The sequence below is a fragment of the Xenopus laevis genome, chromosome 5S (assembly GCF_017654675.1).
Source record: "Xenopus laevis strain J_2021 chromosome 5S, Xenopus_laevis_v10.1, whole genome shotgun sequence".
In the NCBI taxonomy this organism is placed as follows: domain Eukaryota; kingdom Metazoa; phylum Chordata; class Amphibia; order Anura; family Pipidae; genus Xenopus; species Xenopus laevis.
The window spans coordinates 25,575,671-25,597,500 of NC_054380.1; the positions used below are offsets into that span (position 1 = coordinate 25,575,671).

At 41.6% G+C, this 21,830-nt stretch overlaps 1 protein-coding gene across 1 annotated transcript in view; it reads left to right on the forward strand.

The window, feature by feature from the left end:
• Window positions 1-20,666: 20,666 nt before the first annotated feature.
• LOC108717752 (thrombomodulin) overlaps window positions 20,667-21,830 on the forward strand; it is a 2,743-nt gene continuing 1,579 nt past the window's right edge. The window contains exon 1 of the mRNA XM_018265066.2: window positions 20,667-21,830. This exon is cut by the window's right edge and continues 1,579 nt beyond it. Within this exon, the coding sequence (XP_018120555.1) occupies window positions 20,912-21,830 (919 nt within the window). The 5' untranslated portion in view covers window positions 20,667-20,911.

A 21,830-nucleotide genomic window follows, 5' to 3' on the forward strand; every position in this document is an offset into this window, starting at 1 on the left:
TTCTCCTGCAGCCAACACTGCAGTTATCACAATTAATTTGCATTCCCTTGTACTTCACAAAAACATACAAGGGATTGTTGGTCTTGGAGTCTTGGTTGGAGAAGAGCTTCTGCTGCTATCAGGGGTACATGAGAGAACCAGCAGTGAACAATATGAAGGTACAAATGCTTTCTTTTAATAGCAATTCCAATTCCAAGTATCGTTATCTTATAATTGAAAAATGTATCATTAATGTCTACTAGAATGTTACTTAAAATTATGTTTGTATTATGCCACTTTTTAAATTTGGGTTTAAACCCACTTTAAGTCTAACATCACATTGTCTGATTTAATCTGTATACCCACGGATTGATAAGGTTAAGATGAAATGTCTCTTTAGTAAAGTGAAATGTTCTGCTATAATGACCACCTTATGCTACTAGTGGGCCCAGGGAAAGATCTCATTGGTGGGCCCCACTGCCCCAAGACATTTGTGACAGTCCTACTCTTAGGTAGGTGAACTTCTGTATAATAAGGCAGGCAGTAAAGAAATGGTCTGTGATTACTGAAGTAGACACAATCCCCTCAATAGACTTCATAGGCCAGCAGCATTGGAAAGGATAAATGGCAACAAAGGGGTACCTAAGAATAAATGAAAATAAAATAAAAAGGTCATGTTGTAGAACTATTCCACTTTATTAAACTGAGGGGTCAACCATCACTGGGCCTAGATGCCTAGACGAGTATGCATTCTCTGGGCCTACTGAGCGCATAATGAATTAGTATTTCTAAGGGAAAGGGCTCGTTCACCTTCCAACCATGTTTTTCAGTTCAGGTGGTTTCACACAGTTCCCCACAAATAAAGACTTTTTTCAATTGCTTTCCATGTTTCATTTGTTATCGTTTTTACAAAATTGAAGTGTAAATTTGAATGTTGGTGGGTGTGTGAGTATGAGTGGGGCAGCTCAGTGATCCAGGGACAGGTTCTAATTTGCCGATCCATTAGTTGGACCATTTCTCAGTAGGATCTATTAGGAATATAAGTACAATTATTGTATCAATTCTAACAGCTGCCTTTAAAGGGCACTTGTTAGCAAAATATATTATCCCCAACCAAAGGTGTGGGCCAGTGGTATAACCAGATGTTACTGGACCCCGCAGTAAATTCATTTTAGGGCCCGAACATATCCAGCAGGGTTTGCTTCCTCTGTAGTTTCACCCCTGGTGCAGGCTAATACAGCCTGTACTCCATTTGGGGGAAACAGTTTTTTATTTTTCAAAAATTGCCCCCGCCAGCGCTAGGAGACTCCAGAAGGCACCAGGAGGGAGCTCCCGGTGCGAACGGCCATTTGGTGCATAGTGCATGCGTATAATGGACTTCTGATGTCACATGTATGCACATAATGAGCAAGTTGCAGAATTTGCTTATTATGCGTGTGCCCCGCCCCCCAATATGGATGCTCGACTGAGAGCTCCCTCCTAGTGAGGGTGGTCTAGCACTGGCGGGGGTGGCATTTAAAAAAATAAATACTGTTATCCACAACAGGAGTGTGGTTTCCATTAGCCTGAGTGGGATAATATATTTTTCCAACAGGTTCCTTTTAATGAAACTCAGGGAGTCTGCTCAGCAGGGACACAGAAATGGGTCAACTCATGGATCAATTTACATTAGTTACAGGGTCGCTGACCCCCCTCCCAGAGCTGCTTCACAAACACATAAGAAGGGGAAACATGAAACTTTACACTTCAATATTAGAAAAATGGTCACAATAGAAAAGATCTTTTGGCAAAAATAGGTAAAACATTTTGTCATATTTTTAAATTCTGTAACTTACATGGCTTTTAAGCAATGGGTCAAATGGATCAACTCATGGATCAATTTAGTTACAGAGTCAGGGCTGAAACTAGGGTTAGATAGAGTAGGCACATGCCTAGGGCGGAAAGATGGAGGAGCGCCAGGCACGTACTTACTCCTACCCCTAGTCTGGTCCCTTCTCTGCCGACCGTCTACTTGTTCCCATTTGTGCGAGTGTGCATGCATATGCATATGAGCGTCTATTTGCGCATGTGCAGAAGGGTCTTTTCGTGCATGCGCAGAAGCGTCTTTTCGCGCATGCGCTCAATCGCCTATTCGCACACACACATATCTAGCTCGCGCGCATATGTGCGACCAGACGGCGCAGCAGCCGGGTAGGATTTGGCCCGGCTCTGTACATAGTCGCTGACCCCCTTCCAGAGCTGCTTCACAAACACATAAGAAGGGGAAACATGAAACTTCCCGCTTCAGTATTAGAAAAATGGTCACAAATAGAAAAGATCTTTAGGCAAAGTTATGCAAAAAATTTTGTCATATTTTTAAATTCTGTAATTTACATGGGTTTTTAAAGGGGGAGTTCACCTTTAAACAACTAGTTGTTTTCAGATAGAACACCAGAAATAACGACTTTTTCCAATTACTTTCTATTTTCTGTGTCACTCTTTTTCTTATATTGAAGCGTAAAGTGTAATTTTTCACTTTCTAAAGCAGCTCTGTAAACTGTTCTAAATGGATACATTTAGTTGATACATTTCTTATCTTTGTCCCTGCTGAGCAGAATCTCTTGGTTTCATTACAGGCAGCTGTAAGAATTGATACAATAGTTGCCAATACTCCAGAGATGCTGCTGAGAAATGGATCAACTAAATGCTGCAAAATTGTAACAGTTCAGATTCTGCACCTGAATTACTGAGCTGTAGTCAAAAAAAAAAATAATGGAAAGTAATTGAAAAAAATCTTTATTTCTGGGGAACAATCTGAAAACACCTGAGCTGAAAAAAGTGTTTGGAAGGTGAACAACCCCTTTAAGCAATGGGGAATTTACATGCAGGATAAATGAGCATCAATAAAGTGATTGTATCTGCCCTTTGATTTAGCATTGGAGTTCCTCCATGCTTTTTGTGTGTGTATTTAGTTATATTTTTAACGCTGAAAGACTGTGCTGCTAAATTGCTGTTGTAACAACTGGACTGCACATATTATGAAAGACAACCTAAACAGCTTAGAGTAAAAACATGATATTTATATAATATTCTATTATGCTGCTAAATACCAAATTTGGATGCATTTAAAGATACACGGCTATTTGTGGTACTGTCAGTGGCGGTGCTATCACTTGTTATTTGTTTGATTTGCACCAGGAGCATAAAGGCAAGGCTATGAGCAAATGTTTTCCATAGATCCTTAGCCTGCTTTCTATATTACTTAATGTAGTATGAACGATTACAGCAGTAATTTGGGAGAAAGGGAATGAAATGGGTTATAAAAATTACCCATGGGAACTGTGTATTTAGAATACCCCAAGATGCCCCTATATGGTCCTTAATAGCAACGTGGATGAAGGAATTACCATTGCAAGACATTCTCTATTCATTTGACCTTTAACTGAACAAAATATCATGATCACTGGAAGGTGAAAGTAATTAGCACATTTGATTCCATTCTCCGAGTGATAAAGCACAGTTACATCTTTCCCCATTCAGAAATTCATTAAAAATATTATATATATTGATATATTGGTCTAAACAGGTAAAACACAATTGTCATGAGACCAGCAAGCAGGTTCTTCTGCCACAGACATGACTCATTTTCTTTGCCTTTCCATGCAGCTCTAATTAGCTGTCAGGATTATTTGTGTATGAGTTTGCAATTACGCGTAAAGGCTGCACGGAGCTCTCTGTGGGTTAGGATAATACTGCTGGCACCAGACTAAGGACCTTCAACCACAGAACATTACCAGCTGGATATTGTTTCCTCTTGTGCTTGTACAAGTTATGAAAAAAGGACATGCAAACTAAGTGTAGAGTGCCCAGACAATTTCTATGCAAACTCATCACTGAGAACTTACTTTTACCCACTCACCATTCTATGCACATAGAGTAGGGTGACAGTCCAACCTTTGGCCAGTGTCCAGCATGAAGATCAAACCCTTGGTTAGGGCTCCCTTAACTCATGCAGAGTATTCAGGACATAAAAACATATTTACCCCTAATAATAACCCCAACTGACCATCAAGCTGGGCTTTAAGGAGTATCTTGCAGAGCTAATGCCCAATTCTCACCCTATCTGGCCTGTAGCCTAAGCACTCCTGGTGTCATCTCAATGTTTGGAAACTACTGATATAGTATTGGAGGACCATTCATCATGAAAGTCAATACACCTGGCATGCATTTATGGAAACACAAGAAAGTTACAAGGAATTGTGCTATTGGAAAGGAGCCCTCTGTAAAGGATTATATGGACTCATTGTATTAGCTCTTCCTTACTATTCAGATATGCAGTTATTGGTCAAATGTTACTCTCCAAGTGAAGCCCCTGGAAGCCTCTAGAAGACACTGTTCTTACTTGTAGCAGGCACTTTCTTCTTTTGTGGGATATGAGCCTTTTGCTTGATGTTTCTACTTTGCTTTTTTCATGTCATGTTGGTCCAATTCACTGTAGGGAGTACACTTCTACCCTTTTTTCTTACCTGCCACCCAGTTCCGCCTCCATAAAGCAGCAGAGACAGACACAATTGTAGGTTCCAGCAGGGGAGCCCCACATCACAGATATTAAGGATTGGAGTGGGAAGAACCCCAACAAAGAAACCCTCCCAAGGTCACCAGTTAATGATATTAATTTCTTTAAACTTAAGTATAAACATAATAACCTCTGACAGTTACACAGTGTTTTGTCTGTTTGGTTTTGCTTTATTCCTACTCATCCAGAATTCTAAAGACATCCTAAACCAAGAGAGCGGCAATTCTAAGAAACGTCCAGTGCAGACGGCCTACATAGCTCATAATAAGAACTAAAACAACCATCTACTTTATATTAACTAAGCATGATGCATGCAGTGATGGAAACTTGTATTTCTGTGCAGCCTGGGATATTTTAGAAACCGTCCTGATGCTATTTATCGTATCCGAGCCTTAGATCCCCATTTATAGAATGGAATTGTTTAATACTTCCTTTTAGGTATGTACAGTAGGCTCAGAAAGCAATCGGGAAGATTAATGAGTCTACTTAAACTTCCATTAACAAATACCTTCTTTAAAATGGAAAAATACAGGAGAGATTAGTTAAATGGCGGCTCTGTGTGCCTGCTCAGCACTTTCCTAAACAGTGCAACATGCACCAATGACCACAGCTAATTTCCAAATCACTATCCTTACATCTCTCTGCTGCTCTTTTCTGCTCCTCTTTTTGTGGAATTGATAGGATTCTTTCTTCTCCCTGTTCCCATTTGTAGGCATCAGTGTTGTATATACTGAGCGATTCTGTGTAGTTTAGGAATTAAGTGGTAACCAGCAAACAGAGAATAACATACAGAACGCTGAACTGCCTCGTTATAATTATTTATTTTAAATGATATTGCGATTCATTTATTCGGTGTGATAGAAGTGAGAATAAGAAGTGAGAAGCGTGATGGGATGTTGGTTTATCAGATGAGCCACAAGGAATAGTCAGTATCTGGTAGAATAGTGGTTCCAAAATACAGGTGTCGATACAAAACAGCGCAGAAGTTCTGCTGCATAGTGCCTTTATTTAACACGACATGTTTCGAGCACCAAAGCTCTTTATCAAGTCTTTATCAAGGATCTGGTAGAATAGTCAGTTAACAGGCAAAGGTCGAATTTCCGCGTTTCGCGGCCAGCAAATAAATTCACGAATCTCCCACAAAAATTCGCCAGTAAAAATTCGCCGGCGTCAATTTCCGATTTTCACGATTTTTTCGGGAAAACTTTCGAATTGTTTGTTTTTTTTGTGAAAAATTTCAAATTGCCCAATTTTTCCTTGAAAACGTTCGAATTTCATGACTTTTTTGTGAACTTTTAGATTTCACGATTTTTCGCAAATTTTTCGCCGTCTCGCAAATTTTGAGGGAAATTCGCAATTTTTTTGGCAAAACTTGAGTCAGAATTTTTAGCCATGTGAACATCACATTCCCAATCTGCTAGGCCACAATTTCAACTATAATTTTGGCTTTTTTTTTTTTTAAATTCCTCCAAGAATTTTCAGCTGCCTCAGGAGACAGAGTAAGAAGCTTGATGTTCCTTCATATATGGTAATTCCCAGGCAGTAGTTTCCAGTCTGGCTTGGAGCCCAGAAGCCACTATCTTCTATCTGCATTCTCCATTACTACCCCCGAAACCATAACCCCTGAAGGTCTGTAATACAAACTGTTATGTTTTATATTCATCTTCCAAATGTAAATATTTTTCTGTAAGTTTTTGAAACCCATTTCTCAGATATACCTGAAACAGAGCATGCGCATTGCTGTTGCTATTTTTCAGGTGGGTGTCACTCCCTTCCTCTTTCTGCACCAACAAATCTCCCTCCTCTCTACTTTCATATTCCCTGTCTCATATGCTCATATTCTCAAGAATATAACCCAGAATGTATGCTTATTGCCCTGAGGCATATTTAAATGTATAATTCAGCATGTATCCAATTAAAATCCTGAAAACTCACAGATGGTGATTATGAGGGGTTAGGGTTGCCACCTGTCTGGTTTTGACTCGGACAGCCTGGTTTTTTGAACGGCTGACCCGTTTTTAAAATTAGGAAAACCGGGCAGGATCCCCTTTGATTGACATCACAGCCCCACCCCTGACATCATGACTCACCCCCCCCCCCCGAGTAGGGTTGCCACCTGGCTGGTATTTTACAGGCCTGACCGGTAAAAATGACGGTTCATCCCATTGTTATTAATAGGGGAAAAAGATAAATATATAGGAAGGCCGGTATTTTTTTCCAGAAAACGTTGCAACCCTGCCCCCGAGTCATAGCCCCATCCCCATTGTGTTGCGGCCAGAAGGTTGCAACCCTATGAGGGGGTTTTGCCAAAACAAGGCCTCAAAATACCTAAAATCATCTCTGGCCAACCTCCAGGTGAAACTAATATTCTAAAAACACCAGCAATAGAGATTTCATTAGACATCAATGGAGGCTTTTGGAGTTTTTTCTGTTGTTTCTGTTTCCCCTTCCTTCCACCATTTCATTCTTCTTGGGTTTTCCACACTGTGAAATGTTCTCTGTGTTATCCCTGAGGGATTTGCCAGTAAATCTTCTCACAAATTGCTGTGCTGAGTGTTCCCTGTGTGATCTTCATAAAATCATCCAAAAATCCCTATGTGTCAGGTTGTGCTGGGGTTTCAGTCTGGGACCTCCTGTTACTCGCTGCTTGTCCCTAACCTCCAGGCCAGGAGAGCAGCCAGCAAGTTCTCCTTTGCTCTTCTGCTGGGTCTCAGATTTAGCCATTTCACCCCAGCATCCTTATTGGTGGGTTGGAGTCAGCCAATAAGGGCTGACCCTGCCCTTTATAAAGACAATCCTCCTCACCACCATTGCCTAAGCATTGGCCGAATTTGAGCACTGTCCCTGGTTTTCGTTTCCTGCTCTGGCCCCCTGACCTTACCTTGCCTTGTCTCATCTAGTTTCTAGCTTGTTCCTGCTCCTGCTTTAGCCCTGCCTGTTCCAGTCCTGTCTCTATACCCGCACCATCCTGTCTCTACGCCCACACCACCCTGTCCTGCTCTGCCTAGCCCTGACACAATGGAGCTCATAGATATGTGACCTGTCCTCATATAAGTGTTGTGAGAACACAAAACATGTAAGGCTGCTACTTCAATGAACAGTTTTGGATTTTACAAGTTTGCCTGGAGGACTGCTCTACAAACAATAGGGCTGTTTCTGCTCCCTCAAGCTAAAGGCTCAGGGCAGTGCAACTGGGTCTCCTTGTATATGTGGTGAGTCTTTGGGACATAAAATTTTGGTTTTCACTTCCAAAACCCTGCCATGTTCTGCAGGCCCAATATATGTCTGACTGAAGGATTAAAGGACAGGGAAAGGCTAAACACAGTAAGGAGTGTAGGGAAAGGTGTACCGGTACCTAATTGCAGGCTAACAGTGAAGTAAGTTCGCTGAAGCATGGCTCCTTTGAAAAGATCCTTTTCTGATTATTACCATTATGGGCTGGTCTGCATGTGTAATAGGGATTCTTACGTTTCAGAACATGCGCACATCTGATTTTTGATGAGCCCACTTTTGTCCCCTGGAGTCAGCTGTCTCTCAAGAACCAGCACAGTTATGCGCGCCCTGTCCTCCTCACACATGAGGAGCAAAGGAATCGCATGCTGACCCAATCTGGTTAAAAATGGTGGATGTGATCTAATGAAGAGAAAAAATGCAGAGAGAAATTTTTGCGTTAACCGAAGGTATTTCCCAAAAAAAGTTAGTGATCTAGGAGAGGGGGATGCGACTATTTAAATGATCCACTCATTAAAAATAGGCTTTCCTTGTCCTTTAAGCTGCCAGCATTTTCCATAAGTACATATGGCATTGCTGTACATTGTGCATTACACATTGTGCATTGAATTGTTCATAATGTGCAGGGTATGGATTGTATATATTATATACTGTATGCTCATGTGTTAACATTTCCCTTACAGAAAAATACATTGTGAAGGGGTGGGGGGAAGCTGAAATCTAAACAAACAAGTACAAACCATTACACGTCAGTAGCCAAGGAGTTGGCAACGGAATCAGGGTGTTTTCTCCATTCCTTACAGAATTATGGGATGTGGGTGCACTAAAGAAAGGCTAAAGAAAATAGAGTCACTAGAAAGGGAGCTTCCTATTTCCACTAAATGTTGTTTACTGACAAGAGTGTGGTGTTTAGAAATTTGTGATCATAAACTCTTGTCTAAAAATGCATGATTTGAAATCATTAACTCTTCCAAAAATAACAACATTCTAGTAAAACATGGGGCCAGAGCATACACTATCTAGTGCTCCTACTGCCTTCTCTCACTTCTGTCTCTGGACCAGAAATGTCAGTCCTCTGGTTCCTTTCCAAACCAGACACTTCATCCTCCAAGTAACTCCATACCCTGTATATTTTATATTTATTTGTTTACCCTTTTGTACTTGTCCCTGTGTATACCAGAAATGCCTAGTGAATAAAAATAGATATACAAAGCAAACTGGATGGGAACTGATTTTCAGACTTTGATTCACGCCCGGTATGTGTGAAATTCAGAGCTTCCATTCAAAGTCCTTTTATTTTCTCGTGACTTCATTCTTTTGCATGGGAGGGATTTACACACTAAAACAAAGCACTAAAGGTAATGTGTAATGACGCTCAGTATGGCAGTGAATTAAATCATTTCTCTTCATTGAATGCAATGTTACAGAGATGGAGCACACACTGTTTTGTGACATTGGACTGGGGTGGATCACCATGTCACTAACTAGAGGCCCACTCTCACAGCTCCTGGCTCTGCTCTTTGCATGGAGTGTTAGATTTTTTACTTGAGTCCAGGGGTTTCCTAACTGACCCCTGAGCACATTGTGTAGCAAATGGACAGTGATTGTGCATCGCCATGGGCAGACTTTGCCTCAACATACAGAAGCTGATGGAATTTCTTTAGGTAGGCAGTGCTGCTGTAAATACTTTATTTGGATGTAACCTGCTTATGTTTTCCCCATAGTTATTTTTTAAATCATTTCACTGATCTTATTGTGCCTGACCTTTTGCATTGTTTTCATATGGCAAAACTGTCAGCTACACAGAAGATTCTCAGTTCAGATTAGAAACTGACCTCTAGTATAAAGACATTTTTATTGCAAACATGTGGCCACCATATGGATATGTTAGAGGAAAAACAGACTCATTTTGGCTGAGATTATCTGTATACAAGAAGATCTTTGGTGGATGTGCCAACTAAAAAATGCCCAACAGTCACAATTTGTAACTTGTTCAAAAACACCCCATGTTTATAACATATTCACAACATATTCTGCAGTGCTTTATAGATATATAATGAACCCACCCGTTCTTCTTCTTCGCATTCCTAAATTCATTCATGAATTTATAGTTAATGTTCTTCATTTCCAACAATTCAACAGGACACAGGGTATACAGTAATAAACTGAAAAGTTTGCGCTTTTTCCACAGCGGTCAATCAGAACAGGTGACCAATGAATACTACATGCTGATTGGCTGCTATATGTTACTAGGCCCAGAGTAAACATTGTGACTTTTATTATATTATTAATTATATTTATTACTGTATATTTATTATATAAGGCAATATTACTACAGGAAAACACGATCCAACAGGTAAGGCAGAAGAGGAAAATGGAAGTTGTGAAAGTGTGTGTGTTTGTTGGGCGTTGTACTGTACCTCTAGCTGGTGCCCTGGGAATAGCGATCAATGAGAATGCTTCTGCTTTGTTGTGTTCCCATCCCAGTTAAAACATATTCAGAAGGGCCTGAATAAATCCTTGTTAAATAACTAGCACCTTACCTTGATGTATGCTAATGCAGTTACATAGAAATAGAATTCCTAAAATACAAAACCTGAAAACTGTCAACTGAAAGTGCCATGGTGAGAGGGATGGCAGAAGCCTCAGAAGATGCTCTTGTTGCCAGTTAGTACATCTGGCAGATCTGCACTCACATTCTCACAAATAAACATACAGAGGCCTTGGACATAATTAGATTAATCACAGAGGCAAAAAGTATGCAGAATTGAATGTGCAATAGTTGTGTCATACACTGTTCTTCTTTTTATGGAACAGGCTATTTATGTTCTTTGGCTGATTCATAAGAAGTATTACTTTATATTTACTGATGGGTAAACAGATGGAAATATCCTTCATGGTCAATTTCTGATTCACCAATGTTAACATCTCCTTAATGCAACATAGGCTCCTTGTGTGTAGGACTAAATGAAACCATGAAGCACTACGTAGGCTCCTTGTGTGTAGGTCTAAAAGAAACCATGAAGCACAACATAGGCTCCTTGTGTGTGGGACTAAATGAAACCATGAAGCACAACGTAGGCTCCTTGTGTGTAGGACTAAATGAAACCTTCAAGCACAACATGGGCTTCGTGTGTGTAGGACTAAATAAAATCATGAAGCACAACATGGGCTCCGTGTGTATAGGGCTAAATGAAACCATGAAGCACAACGTGGGCTCCTTGTGCGTAGGACTAAATGAAACCATGAAGCACAACGTAGGCTCCTTGTGTGTAGGACTAAATGAAACCATGAAGCACAACGTAGGCTCCTTGTGTGTAGGACTAAATGATGCCATGAAGCACAACGTGGGCTCCTTGTGTGTAGGACTAAATGAAACCATGAAGCCCAAAATAGACTCCTTGTGTGTAGGACTAAATGAAACCATGAAGCACTACGTAGGCTCCTTGTGTGTAGGTCTAAAAGAAACCATGGAGCACAACATAGGCTCCTTGTGTGTGGGACTAAATGAAACCATGAAGCACAACGTAGGCTCCTTGTGTGTAGGACTAAATTAAACCATCAAGCACAACATGGGCTTCATGTGTGTAGGACTAAATGAAATCATGAAGCACAACATGGGCTCCGTGTGTATAGGGCTAAATGAAACCATGAAGCACAACGTGGGCTCCTTGTGCGTACGACTAAATGAAACCATGAAGCACAACGTAGGCTCCTTGTGTGTAGGACTAAATGAAACCATGAAGCACAACGTAGGCTCCTTGTGTGTAGGACTTAATGAAACCATGAAACACAACGTAGGCTCCTTGTGTGTAGGACTAAATGAAACCATGAAGCACAACGTAGGCTCCTTGTGTGTAGGACTAAATGAAACCATGAAGCACAACATAGGCTCCTTGTGTGTAGGACTAAATGAAACCATGAAGCACAACGTAGGCTCCTTGTGTGTAGGACTAAATGAAACCATGAAGCACAAAATAGGCTCCTTGTGTGTAGGACTAAATGAAACCATGAAGTACAACATAGACTCCTTGTGTATAGGACTAAATGAAACCATGAAGTACAACATAGACTCCTTGTGTATAGGACTAAACGAAACCATGAAGCACAACGTAGGCACCTTGTGTGTAGGACTAAATGAAACCATGAAGCAGAATGTATGCTCCTTGTGTGTAGGACTAAATGATGCCATAAAGCACAACCTGGGCTCCTTGTGTGTAGGACTAAATGAAACCATGAAGCACAACGTAGGCTCCTTGTGTGTAGGACTAAATGAAACCATGAAGCACAACATAGGCTCCTTGTGTGTAGGACTAAAAGAAACCATGAAGCACAACGTAGGCTCCTTGTGTGTAGGACTAAAAGAAACCATGAAGCACAACGTAGGCTCCTTGTGTGTAGGACTAAATGAAAACATGAAGCACAACGTAGGCTCCTTGTGTGTAGGACTAAATGATGCCATGAAGCACAACGTAGGCTTCTTTTGTGTAGGACTTAATGAAACCATGAAGCACAACGTAGGCTTCTTTTGTGTAGGACTTAATGAAACCATGAAGCACAACGTAGGCTCCTTCTGAATAAGTTGGAAATTGGTTCACTTTGAGTAGACCAATGGTGCAATATAGGTCACTGACAAAACCGCCGAAGGAAACCACATGGAACAATGTAGACTTAATGCAAGAAGAGTCTGTTGAACCTACGAACACCAATGGAGTCCCATGCCCATGGAGCACATTGACATTCCTACCAGCAACAGCTGCCACCCTTGTTGATTGTGACGTCACTCCCCTACATTCTATTAATTGCCATTGCAGCCACCTGGAGATGGGAGGCCTGATATTAAAGTATTTGCAGGGCATGAGGTGAGGGACAGTCACTGTGTGTCACAGAATGCTTGGGGGTCACAGTTCGCCATAACTAGTTTTGGGTGTCACAGTGTCAATCAATGCTCAGGGACCACAATGTATAATAAAATGCTGGGGGACAATGAAACAAGTGAACAGGCGGCATTACAGTGGCACCCACCAGCAGTCATCTGGGAGACAGAGAGAGAGACCAGCACCTTTTACTTGTCCAGCCCCAAAGCCCACATGGTCTACGAGCCAGCAGTGCCTGGCTAGGGTGCCCCACCAAAATGGTCTGTTCGACCTTGCAGTTGATAAAAGCAACATGACTCTCTTTACAAACAAGGGAAAGCACAGGCTGCCATAGGTGTGGGCTTCATTATCTAGAAACCCCTTATTTGGAAAACCCTAGGTCCAGAGCATTCTGGATAACAGATCCCATACCTTCATAGGCTTATTCATAGGCTTATTGCAAGCACAAGCACAAGGTATAATGTGGTCTCACTAAGAGTACAAACAAAGGAAACCCCAAAGCTATACAGGCACTTTCAGTACAAAACCAAAATGAACCACAATGCCTAATTTAGGCTCACAATAAGCAGAAGCAAAAGTGCAATGCTGGCTCATTGGGAGTGCAAACCAAAGAAACCGCATAGCTTTCTGTAAGGTCAGCTAAATCAAGTCAACATCAGAAGTGAAATCCTTGAGCCTTTTTAATGAATAATGGCACAATGTTGAAACTACTCCTTATATTAGAATGAAGGGGTCAGTCCCTATTCATATATCACGTGGTCACTATTTGGACTGCTATTTAGTTGGCCTTAATGTGTATGAGGTGTAACTGGTGAGACATGAAATATCCATTTTCTGCGTATCTGGATTTAATTCTGGATTTAACCTGACACTATCATGTGTAACATCTGGGAAATGTCAGGGAACAGTTTTGTGCATTCAGAGTGTTCTTTGCAGCAGCACTGGAAACTGTCGTTTGGATTGGCCCTTTAATTGCACAATTTAAATTGAGCAATTCACAAGGGAAATCCGTCACATAATTCCAAATTTGCACTCACTACTCACTGCAGAGCGATAACATTAATTGTACAAATAGACTTAGATAACGCACAGACATATATATATATATATATATATATATATATATATATATATATATATCATAGTAAATGGACCCGCACTCCTTGTTTGTAGTGAAAAAATCGATGTGCTTTATTCACACATGCATTTGCGCGTCCATTTACTACGATGTATTACAAGATTTGACCAACGCACCAATCTTCATATTCTAAGTCCGGAAAGAGTGTGCTCACTGTATTGACATTATATATATATATATATATATATATATATATATATATATATATATATATATATATATATATATTGGCTATACACTTGTTGTATCACAAAGACCTATGAGTGTGACTACTTTGCTGTTTTGATATTACAATGTAATGTTCCAGCACCTAGGCTTTTATTTTGTTTATGTGTGCATCGACCCAGTTTTATTATATATATATATATATATATATATATATATATATATATATATATATATATATATATATATATATATATATATATATAAAGTCCTTGGGTTTTCTCCGCACTCCAAATAGAAGTAAATGACCCAGGTGCTACCCATAAATGGAGTAAAATAAAAATATTTGTAGATGGGTGCACACCAGGAACGTTTAACACCAAGTTACTTAAAACATACTTTATTGTAGAAAATTATAAAAACAGGCCAACGTTTCGGTCTCCTTCTCAGACCATTATCAAGACCCGAAATCCCTTGGGAAAACAGCTTAATATAGATAAAAAGTATAGACACTCACCCTATCACGTGTGTGGAGACAGGTCATGTGACAAAGCCCAATCACCTGAATAGGCCAAACATGTGAATTAAGAAAAAAGAGAGCACCTGGACCAAAGACAGAGGAAAAAAAGGTATTTTAACATAGTAAATAAAAACAATGTTTCAAGAAACAATGTTACAGCAAACCACTGATAAGCAGAGACATTGGAGCAGCAGAATAAATTACATAGACACAAATGTATACAAAATCCAAAAGAAGCAGCATAAACATATACAGAAAAGGTATTACCCAAACCAAAATAAATTGCACATAGTAATATATCACCTTTGATTCAGAAAGCACATAAAAGAACAATGTTCATTTAACCCTGCAGGGGCCATTGTATTTAATTTTTTAATCCAAAAAACTTCTCGCTGAAGGAGAATTTTTGATCTATCCCCCCCACGTTTATATATATATATATATATACACACCATTATATAGCTACATAGCTACATTATATACCATTACTAGCTACCGGCAGTGGCGGAACTACCGGGGGAGCAAGTGGGCTAGGGCTCGCACCCCCTCAGGCCCGGGCCTGAAGGGGGGCCCGGCAGTGCTGAACTTTTCAAAAGAGCCCCCCTTGACAGCGCCGAAGACAAGCCGCCTCCTTTCGAAGTCCCGAACAGCCGAAATGTGGAAGTGCCGAAAAAGCCGAAGAGCCAAAGTCCCGAAGCGGCGAAAAGACCCGAAGCCACGAAAATAGCCAAAGTCCCAAAGCAGCGAAAAGACCCGAAGTGGCAAAAACAGACGAAATTTAAGTCCTGAAACGCCCTGGCCACCAATGTATTATTTTAATACTCTATATGCCCCTGTCACCAATGTTTTTTTTTTAAATATTCTTTGGGGCCCCAATTTTTTGTAACTTGTAAGGGGGAACTGGCGCCAATGTTTTTTTTTTTTTTTTTAAATATTCTTTGGGGCCCCAATTTTTTTTATCTTGTAAGGGGCCCCTGACGCCAATGTTTTTTTTTTTTTTTTTTAAAAAAATATTCTTTGGGGCCCCAATTTTTTTTAACTTGTAAGGGGGGCCCTGGCACCAATGTTCTTTTTAAAAAATATTCATTGGGGCCCCATTTTTTTTAACTTGTAAGGGGGGCCCTGGCGCCAATGTTTTTTTAAAAAAAATTTTCTTTGGGGCCCCAATTTTTTTTTACTTGTAAGGGGGGCCCTGGCACCAATGTTTTTTTAAAAAAAATATTCTGTGAGGCCCCAATTTTTTTAGACTTATAGGGGGGCCCTGGTCCCCAATAGCTTTTTATAACTTGTGTGTGTGTGGGGTGTTACCTTTTTTAGCGCTGATGTCTGTGTGGTCTTTTAACTGTGATGTGGAGTGTGTGGGGTCTGGGGCGGGGCTTGGGGCCCCGTGATTTCTAACGGCAGTCCTGATACCGGCACAAGGCGAGACAGAAACATGAGCACAAATGTGTTTTGCTTAAAGATTGAGAGCAGTTATTCTATACAGCAGTTCTTTTACGTCCACAACTGAGGCACTATGCCTTGGGCAGTCATACCCCACCTCTATGCACTAATGTTTGCTCCAGTGAAATCTCATGCAATTGGAAAAAATATAAGAGAACTGCCCCACCACCACCTGACCCACAACAAATAAACTTGTGTGGCATTTACAGATAAGTACTGTGCCAGTATCTGACTATCACTTGCATTGGTGAGTGCAAAGGTGTTTGGATGGATTTTTTCTGTTTTGCAGTCATTCTCCATTAATCAGTAAGTTTCTAGTCTAAATTCCTTCAAAATATATTAGTAGTGGTTACTCCTGCTGCGTAGGTGAGGAATTGGTAGATGGGAAAATAGAATGATAGAGATTTGCTAGATAGAGACAGATAATAGACAGTAAAGCTGGCCACAGACGCAAAGATCCGATGGTACGAATCATCATACGATCAGACCCATCTCCCGACCTGCCACTAACCATTCAGATCAAATAAAGTACAAAAGATCAGCCGATGTTCTTCCCCTGACAATCGTACGAAAGTTATGTCCGACCAAAGCTACTGACAGTCTCCCTCTGAAAATCGTACGATCGGCAATACACGCAGAGATATTATCAGCAGCCAACAGAAATCTTTTAACCTGTCCGATCGACCAAATGACCGATCTCCGCTGGACGAAAAATGTCGGGACTCTCCACACACAGTCCAAAAATCGTACGAATCCTCGATTCGTATGATCAGATCTTTGCGTCTATGGCCAGCTTTAGAGACATACAAATGTACGTAGATAGATTACAGAATGAAATGATGAGGAAGGTACTGTAGATAGATGATGGATAGAAAAAGAGCGATATAGGAAAGCAATACGGGAGGGCAGACAGGTAGATCATAAACAGACAAACAGACAAGAGACAGACAACATGCCACAGAATTGCATGTAAATGTACAGGGCTATGGATTCGTCCCAGGAGACCCACCAGCAAAATATTGTGGGCCACGGAAGTTGGTTTCTTATTTGACCGGTTTATTTTTTGTGCCTTGAAATTGATTTTGTATTCAGTCAGTGAATAAGCAACTGAGGTAAAGAATTAGATAAAAAAAAACATTTCTATGTTATTTGCATGCAGACGTGGGAACATACCTCCCAACTGTGCTGTTTTCTGCAGGACAGTCCTGATTTTGACAGCTCAGCCCATACCTCCCAACATTTTTGGAAAGAAAAAGAAAGACAAAAAGTGTTTGACCACGCCCATTTTGCAGCCACACCCCCCAATTACCATGTTCATTTTACAAAATTTGGCAGGTTATGAAAGTTTCTAGTTTCTATTTCTGTGTTTTTTAAGTTATTACTGTTTTGCTAATGAAGGAGAATTGCCCTTTACGCTGCGAGTGTAACTTCTCCCAAGAGACCTATTATCTTGTATTGCTACAATATGCTTATCTCAAAATTGTTACAAAAGTATCTTATCTGCAGCTGTGGCTGTTCTGGGCTCTCTGCCAAAAGCCAAATAAGTTAGAAACTTTGTTTCTTTTTCTGACTGTTCAGTGCAGAGATAATATGGACTTTCCAGTACAAATGAGGGGTTGAGCTGTCAAAAGCAGGATTGTCCCGCTGAAAACGGGACAGTTGGGAGGTATGCCGTCCCAGGTTTCTTACTGAAATGTCCCGAGTTTCTCTTTGATCTCCTGCACTGATGCCAGAAAGATAGAACGTTTCTGAAACTTAATTAAAATGAGGCATTTTGGCAGAGAGGCCAGAACACTCAGCACCTGCAGTGAGATACATTTGTAACAATTTCAGATAAGCAAAGAAACCATTCTAACTATTTAAGATAAGCAGGTCTCTTGGGAAAACTGTGACTCACATTTCAAAGGACAAGTTCAACTTCATTAGCAAAACTGTTATGACACATAGTCCCAGTAGGTCAGTGTGTCCCATGTAGTTTAGCCCTGGGACATCATTAAAAGAAGTTTGAACCCACCCAGACACAGGTGCAGCATCAATCAGTGGAGACACTACAAGTCACAGACACTCACTTCCCTATTGATGAGCCTGTCCTGTGTCCCGCCCCCTCCTGTTGCTAAGTCACAAACTCTGTCAGCAACGGGGGAGGTGGGCCCAGGACATGCTGCTAATTTAGTAATGTCTGTGTGTCTGACGACAGTAGGACTGACAGACTGACTGACTGAATGTGGCTGCTGCTGTAGTTGTTATCCGCTGACTGAGTGAGGTAGTTCTGCCACTGACACAGTGTCTCTGCTGTGGCCCCGCCCCTCAGCCCCACCCAAACATCCCTCAGGCCCAGCCCAGTACCAGGGAAAAACTACCACAGAAAGGCTCGCACTCACAGGTCTTATGAAAAAAACAAAAGTGTTTATTTAGCAAAATACGAGTTATGTTTCGGCTAGCAAAGAGAGAAAGGCTAGAGTGGTAGCCAAAACCGTAGCCATATTTTGCTAAACACGTTTGTTTTTTCATAAGATCTGTGAGTGTATACGAGTTGTGCTGACATCCAGCTATATATATATATATATATATATATATGTACAGTAGAACCCCCATTTTACATCCCCTGATTTTAAGTTTTCCCTCATTTTACACTGTTGTTATGTGGTCCCACCTATATCTAATGCATAATACATTTCCCTGATTTTACATTTTCCTGGATTTTAAAATGGGGGTTCTACTGTATCTCTCTCTCTCTCTCTCTCTCTCTCTCTCTCTCTCTCTCTCTCTCTCTCTCTCTCTCTCTCTCTCTATATATATATACACACACACACACACATTGTGAGATATACTGTATATAGGTGACAGTGAGTAAGACTTCATAGGTGACTGTGAGTGAGATATACTGTATATAGGCGACAGTGAGTGAGATATACAGTATATAGGCAACAGTGAGTGAGACTTCATAGGTGACTGTGAGTGAGATATACTGTATATAGGCGACAGTGAGTAAGACTTCATAGGTGACTGTGAGTGAGATATACTGTATATAGGCGACAGTGAGTGAGATATACTGTATATAGGCGACAGTGAGTGAGATATACTGTATATAGGTGACAATGAGTAAGATATATCATATATAGGCAATAGTGAATGAGATATACTGTATATAGGTGACAATGAGTAAGATATACTGTATATAGGCGACAGTGAGTGAGATATACTGAATATAGGTGACAATGAGTAAGATATACTGTATATAGGCTACAGTGAGTAAGATATAAGTATATAGGCAACAGTGTGTGAGATATACTGTATATAGGCGACAGTGAGTGAGATATACTGTATATAGGCGACAGTGAGTGAGAAATACTGTATATAGGCGACAGTGAGTAAGATATACTGTATATAGGCGACAGTGAGTGAGATATACTGTATATAGGCGACAGTGAGTGAGATATACTGTATATAGGCAACAGTGAGTGAGATATTCTGTATATATGTGAGATGTCCCTGCCCCAACCTCCTCACCCACATGTATAAGAGTTGCTCCCTGATACAGCTGTTACCAGGAGCCCCACCCTGTACCGTTACTTTCACTGATTGTCATTTAGAAGGGCCCCGGGGTCACTGGGTGGCAACTGGACAAATGCGAGTGTTGAAGGCAAGTCCCCATCATCCCTGGCAGCAGCTCCAGCCCTTCCTTCCAGTCGCTTCCTTCCTTCCATGGGTGGAGGGGGAGTTAGTTGGTTTGGGGAGGTTACGTATAGCAATATTCTGCTCTGTCTTTTTCATAATAGTTTACAATCTAATATACATATAACATTTCCATTAGTCCATATTCCAGTGAGCTTACAGTCCCTATCACATTTCCATCAGCCCCTGCCCCAGTGAGCTTACAGTCTAGGGTCCCTATCACATTTCCATCAGTCCCATCTCCAGTGAGCTTACAGTCTAATTTACCTATCACATTACCATCAGTCCCTGCCCCAGTGAGCTTACAGTCTAATTTCCCTATCACATTTCCATCAGTCCCTGCCCCAGTGAGCTTACAGTCTAATTTCCCTATCACATTTCCATCAGTCCCTGCCCCAGTGAGCTTACAGTCTAATTTCCCTATCACATTACCATCAGTCCGTGCCCCAGTGAGCTTACAGTCTAATTTCCCTATCACATTTCCATCAGTCCCTGCCCCAGTGAGCTTACAGTCTAATTTCTCTATCACATTACTATCAGTCCCTGCCCCAGTGAAGCTTGCAATCTGATGTCCCTATAACATTCACACATTGGTGTCAGTTATCGCAGGAGGAGCTTCCTGATATATTTGGGGTGTGGGAGGAATCTGCGGTACATACACACTAATATCTGTCAGAATAAATAAAATGCAGACCCTAGACAATACCCCAAAATTATTGTGGATCAAATCCAATGCAAGAACATTATGCCCTGGGCACAGAGCAGCTTACAGCAGTGAGTGGCATTTGAATTAGTGATTGACTGAAGCTGCACAGGCCCTACTGACACACACACACAGGAACCAAGCTGACATATAGAAATAAAAGCAACGAGAAACAAACTCAGATGTCTCCCATCCCCTCCCGGTCCTGTGCTGTTGTGAGCTTAGTTCTTCCTGACATGCTGAGCTCTCTGTCACCAGGCCCCACCCTCATGTCTCCTCCCCCCTCCACTCACTCACTGTGGAAAAAGTGCCCTTGCTCATGCTGAATATTCTGTGATTTATGCAGATGTTGTCCTGAATTAGTGCTTCATAGGAAATATGACCCTTCAGGTTTAGAGAGGCTAAGCCTCCCCGAGCCTTCATTACAATCCGCCCATGCTTCCTTCCTTTCTTGTATGGGGCTGTAGGGAGGGCCGGACACTTTATAAACTTGCCTACAAACTTTGAGACATGACACAGAGCTCAGAGATCCCAGGATCCCAGTACTGCTGCCACTGCTGCCTTATCCCTGTGCTGCCGGTGCCTTCTTCTACCACTGTCCTTCTGAGCCCCCCTTCACTGCCACATGATGAGTCGACTTCTGCAGAGCATATTGGGGGTTCTGCTCTCAGCTCAGTTGGGGATCCTATCGCTCGCCGACCAGAACCTGCCAAACTTTACTTGCATTGGAGAGTCCTGTTATCTTGCCATCTGGAACAGCAAGAAGTACAAGAAGGCAGAGAGACAGTGCAGTGACCTGGGGGGGCATCTGATGGCCGTGCGAAGCTCTGTGGAAGCCGAAGTCATTGAGGTGCTCATGGGCAAATCTGCCGACTCAGTGGCCAGTGTGTGGATAGGGCTGGAGCTGAAACAGAAGTGCATGGATATCTCCCTGCCCCTGAGAGGATTTCAGTGGGTGACAGGTGAGAGTGACACCAATTATTCCAACTGGAAGAGCAATGACATAAAATGTGGGGATCTGTGTGCGGTCGTTCACAGGGACCTGTTCTGGGAAGAAGCCCTTTGCACTTCCAAAACAGATGGATATTTGTGCGAGATCCCTTACTCTGCTTCATGCCAACCCATTTTTTTACCCCAAGGGTACGACATCACCTACAAAACACCCCTGGGCATGGCAGACCCAGGAATCACCTTTCTGCCCCCTGAGACCAAGGCAGACATACCCAGTGCCCACCTTTCACTAGTATGTGGAGATCAAGGTGATGGAGAGATGAAATGGGCCTCTGATGAGTTTGGAGCTTGGAACTGCATGATTGAAAATGGGGGGTGTTCCTTTATTTGTAATGGGGATACCGGGGTCTCAAAGTGTGAGTGCAGCCAAAACATGATCCTAAGTGATGATGGTAGGAGCTGTATCCCCCCACCAAGTAGTCTGCAGTGCATCCCTGACCAGTCAACTGGCACCTGTGTGTGTGCTGAGGGCTTCTCCCCGGCAGAGGATGGAAGGACATGCCAAGATATTGATGACTGTGCCCTCATCCCAG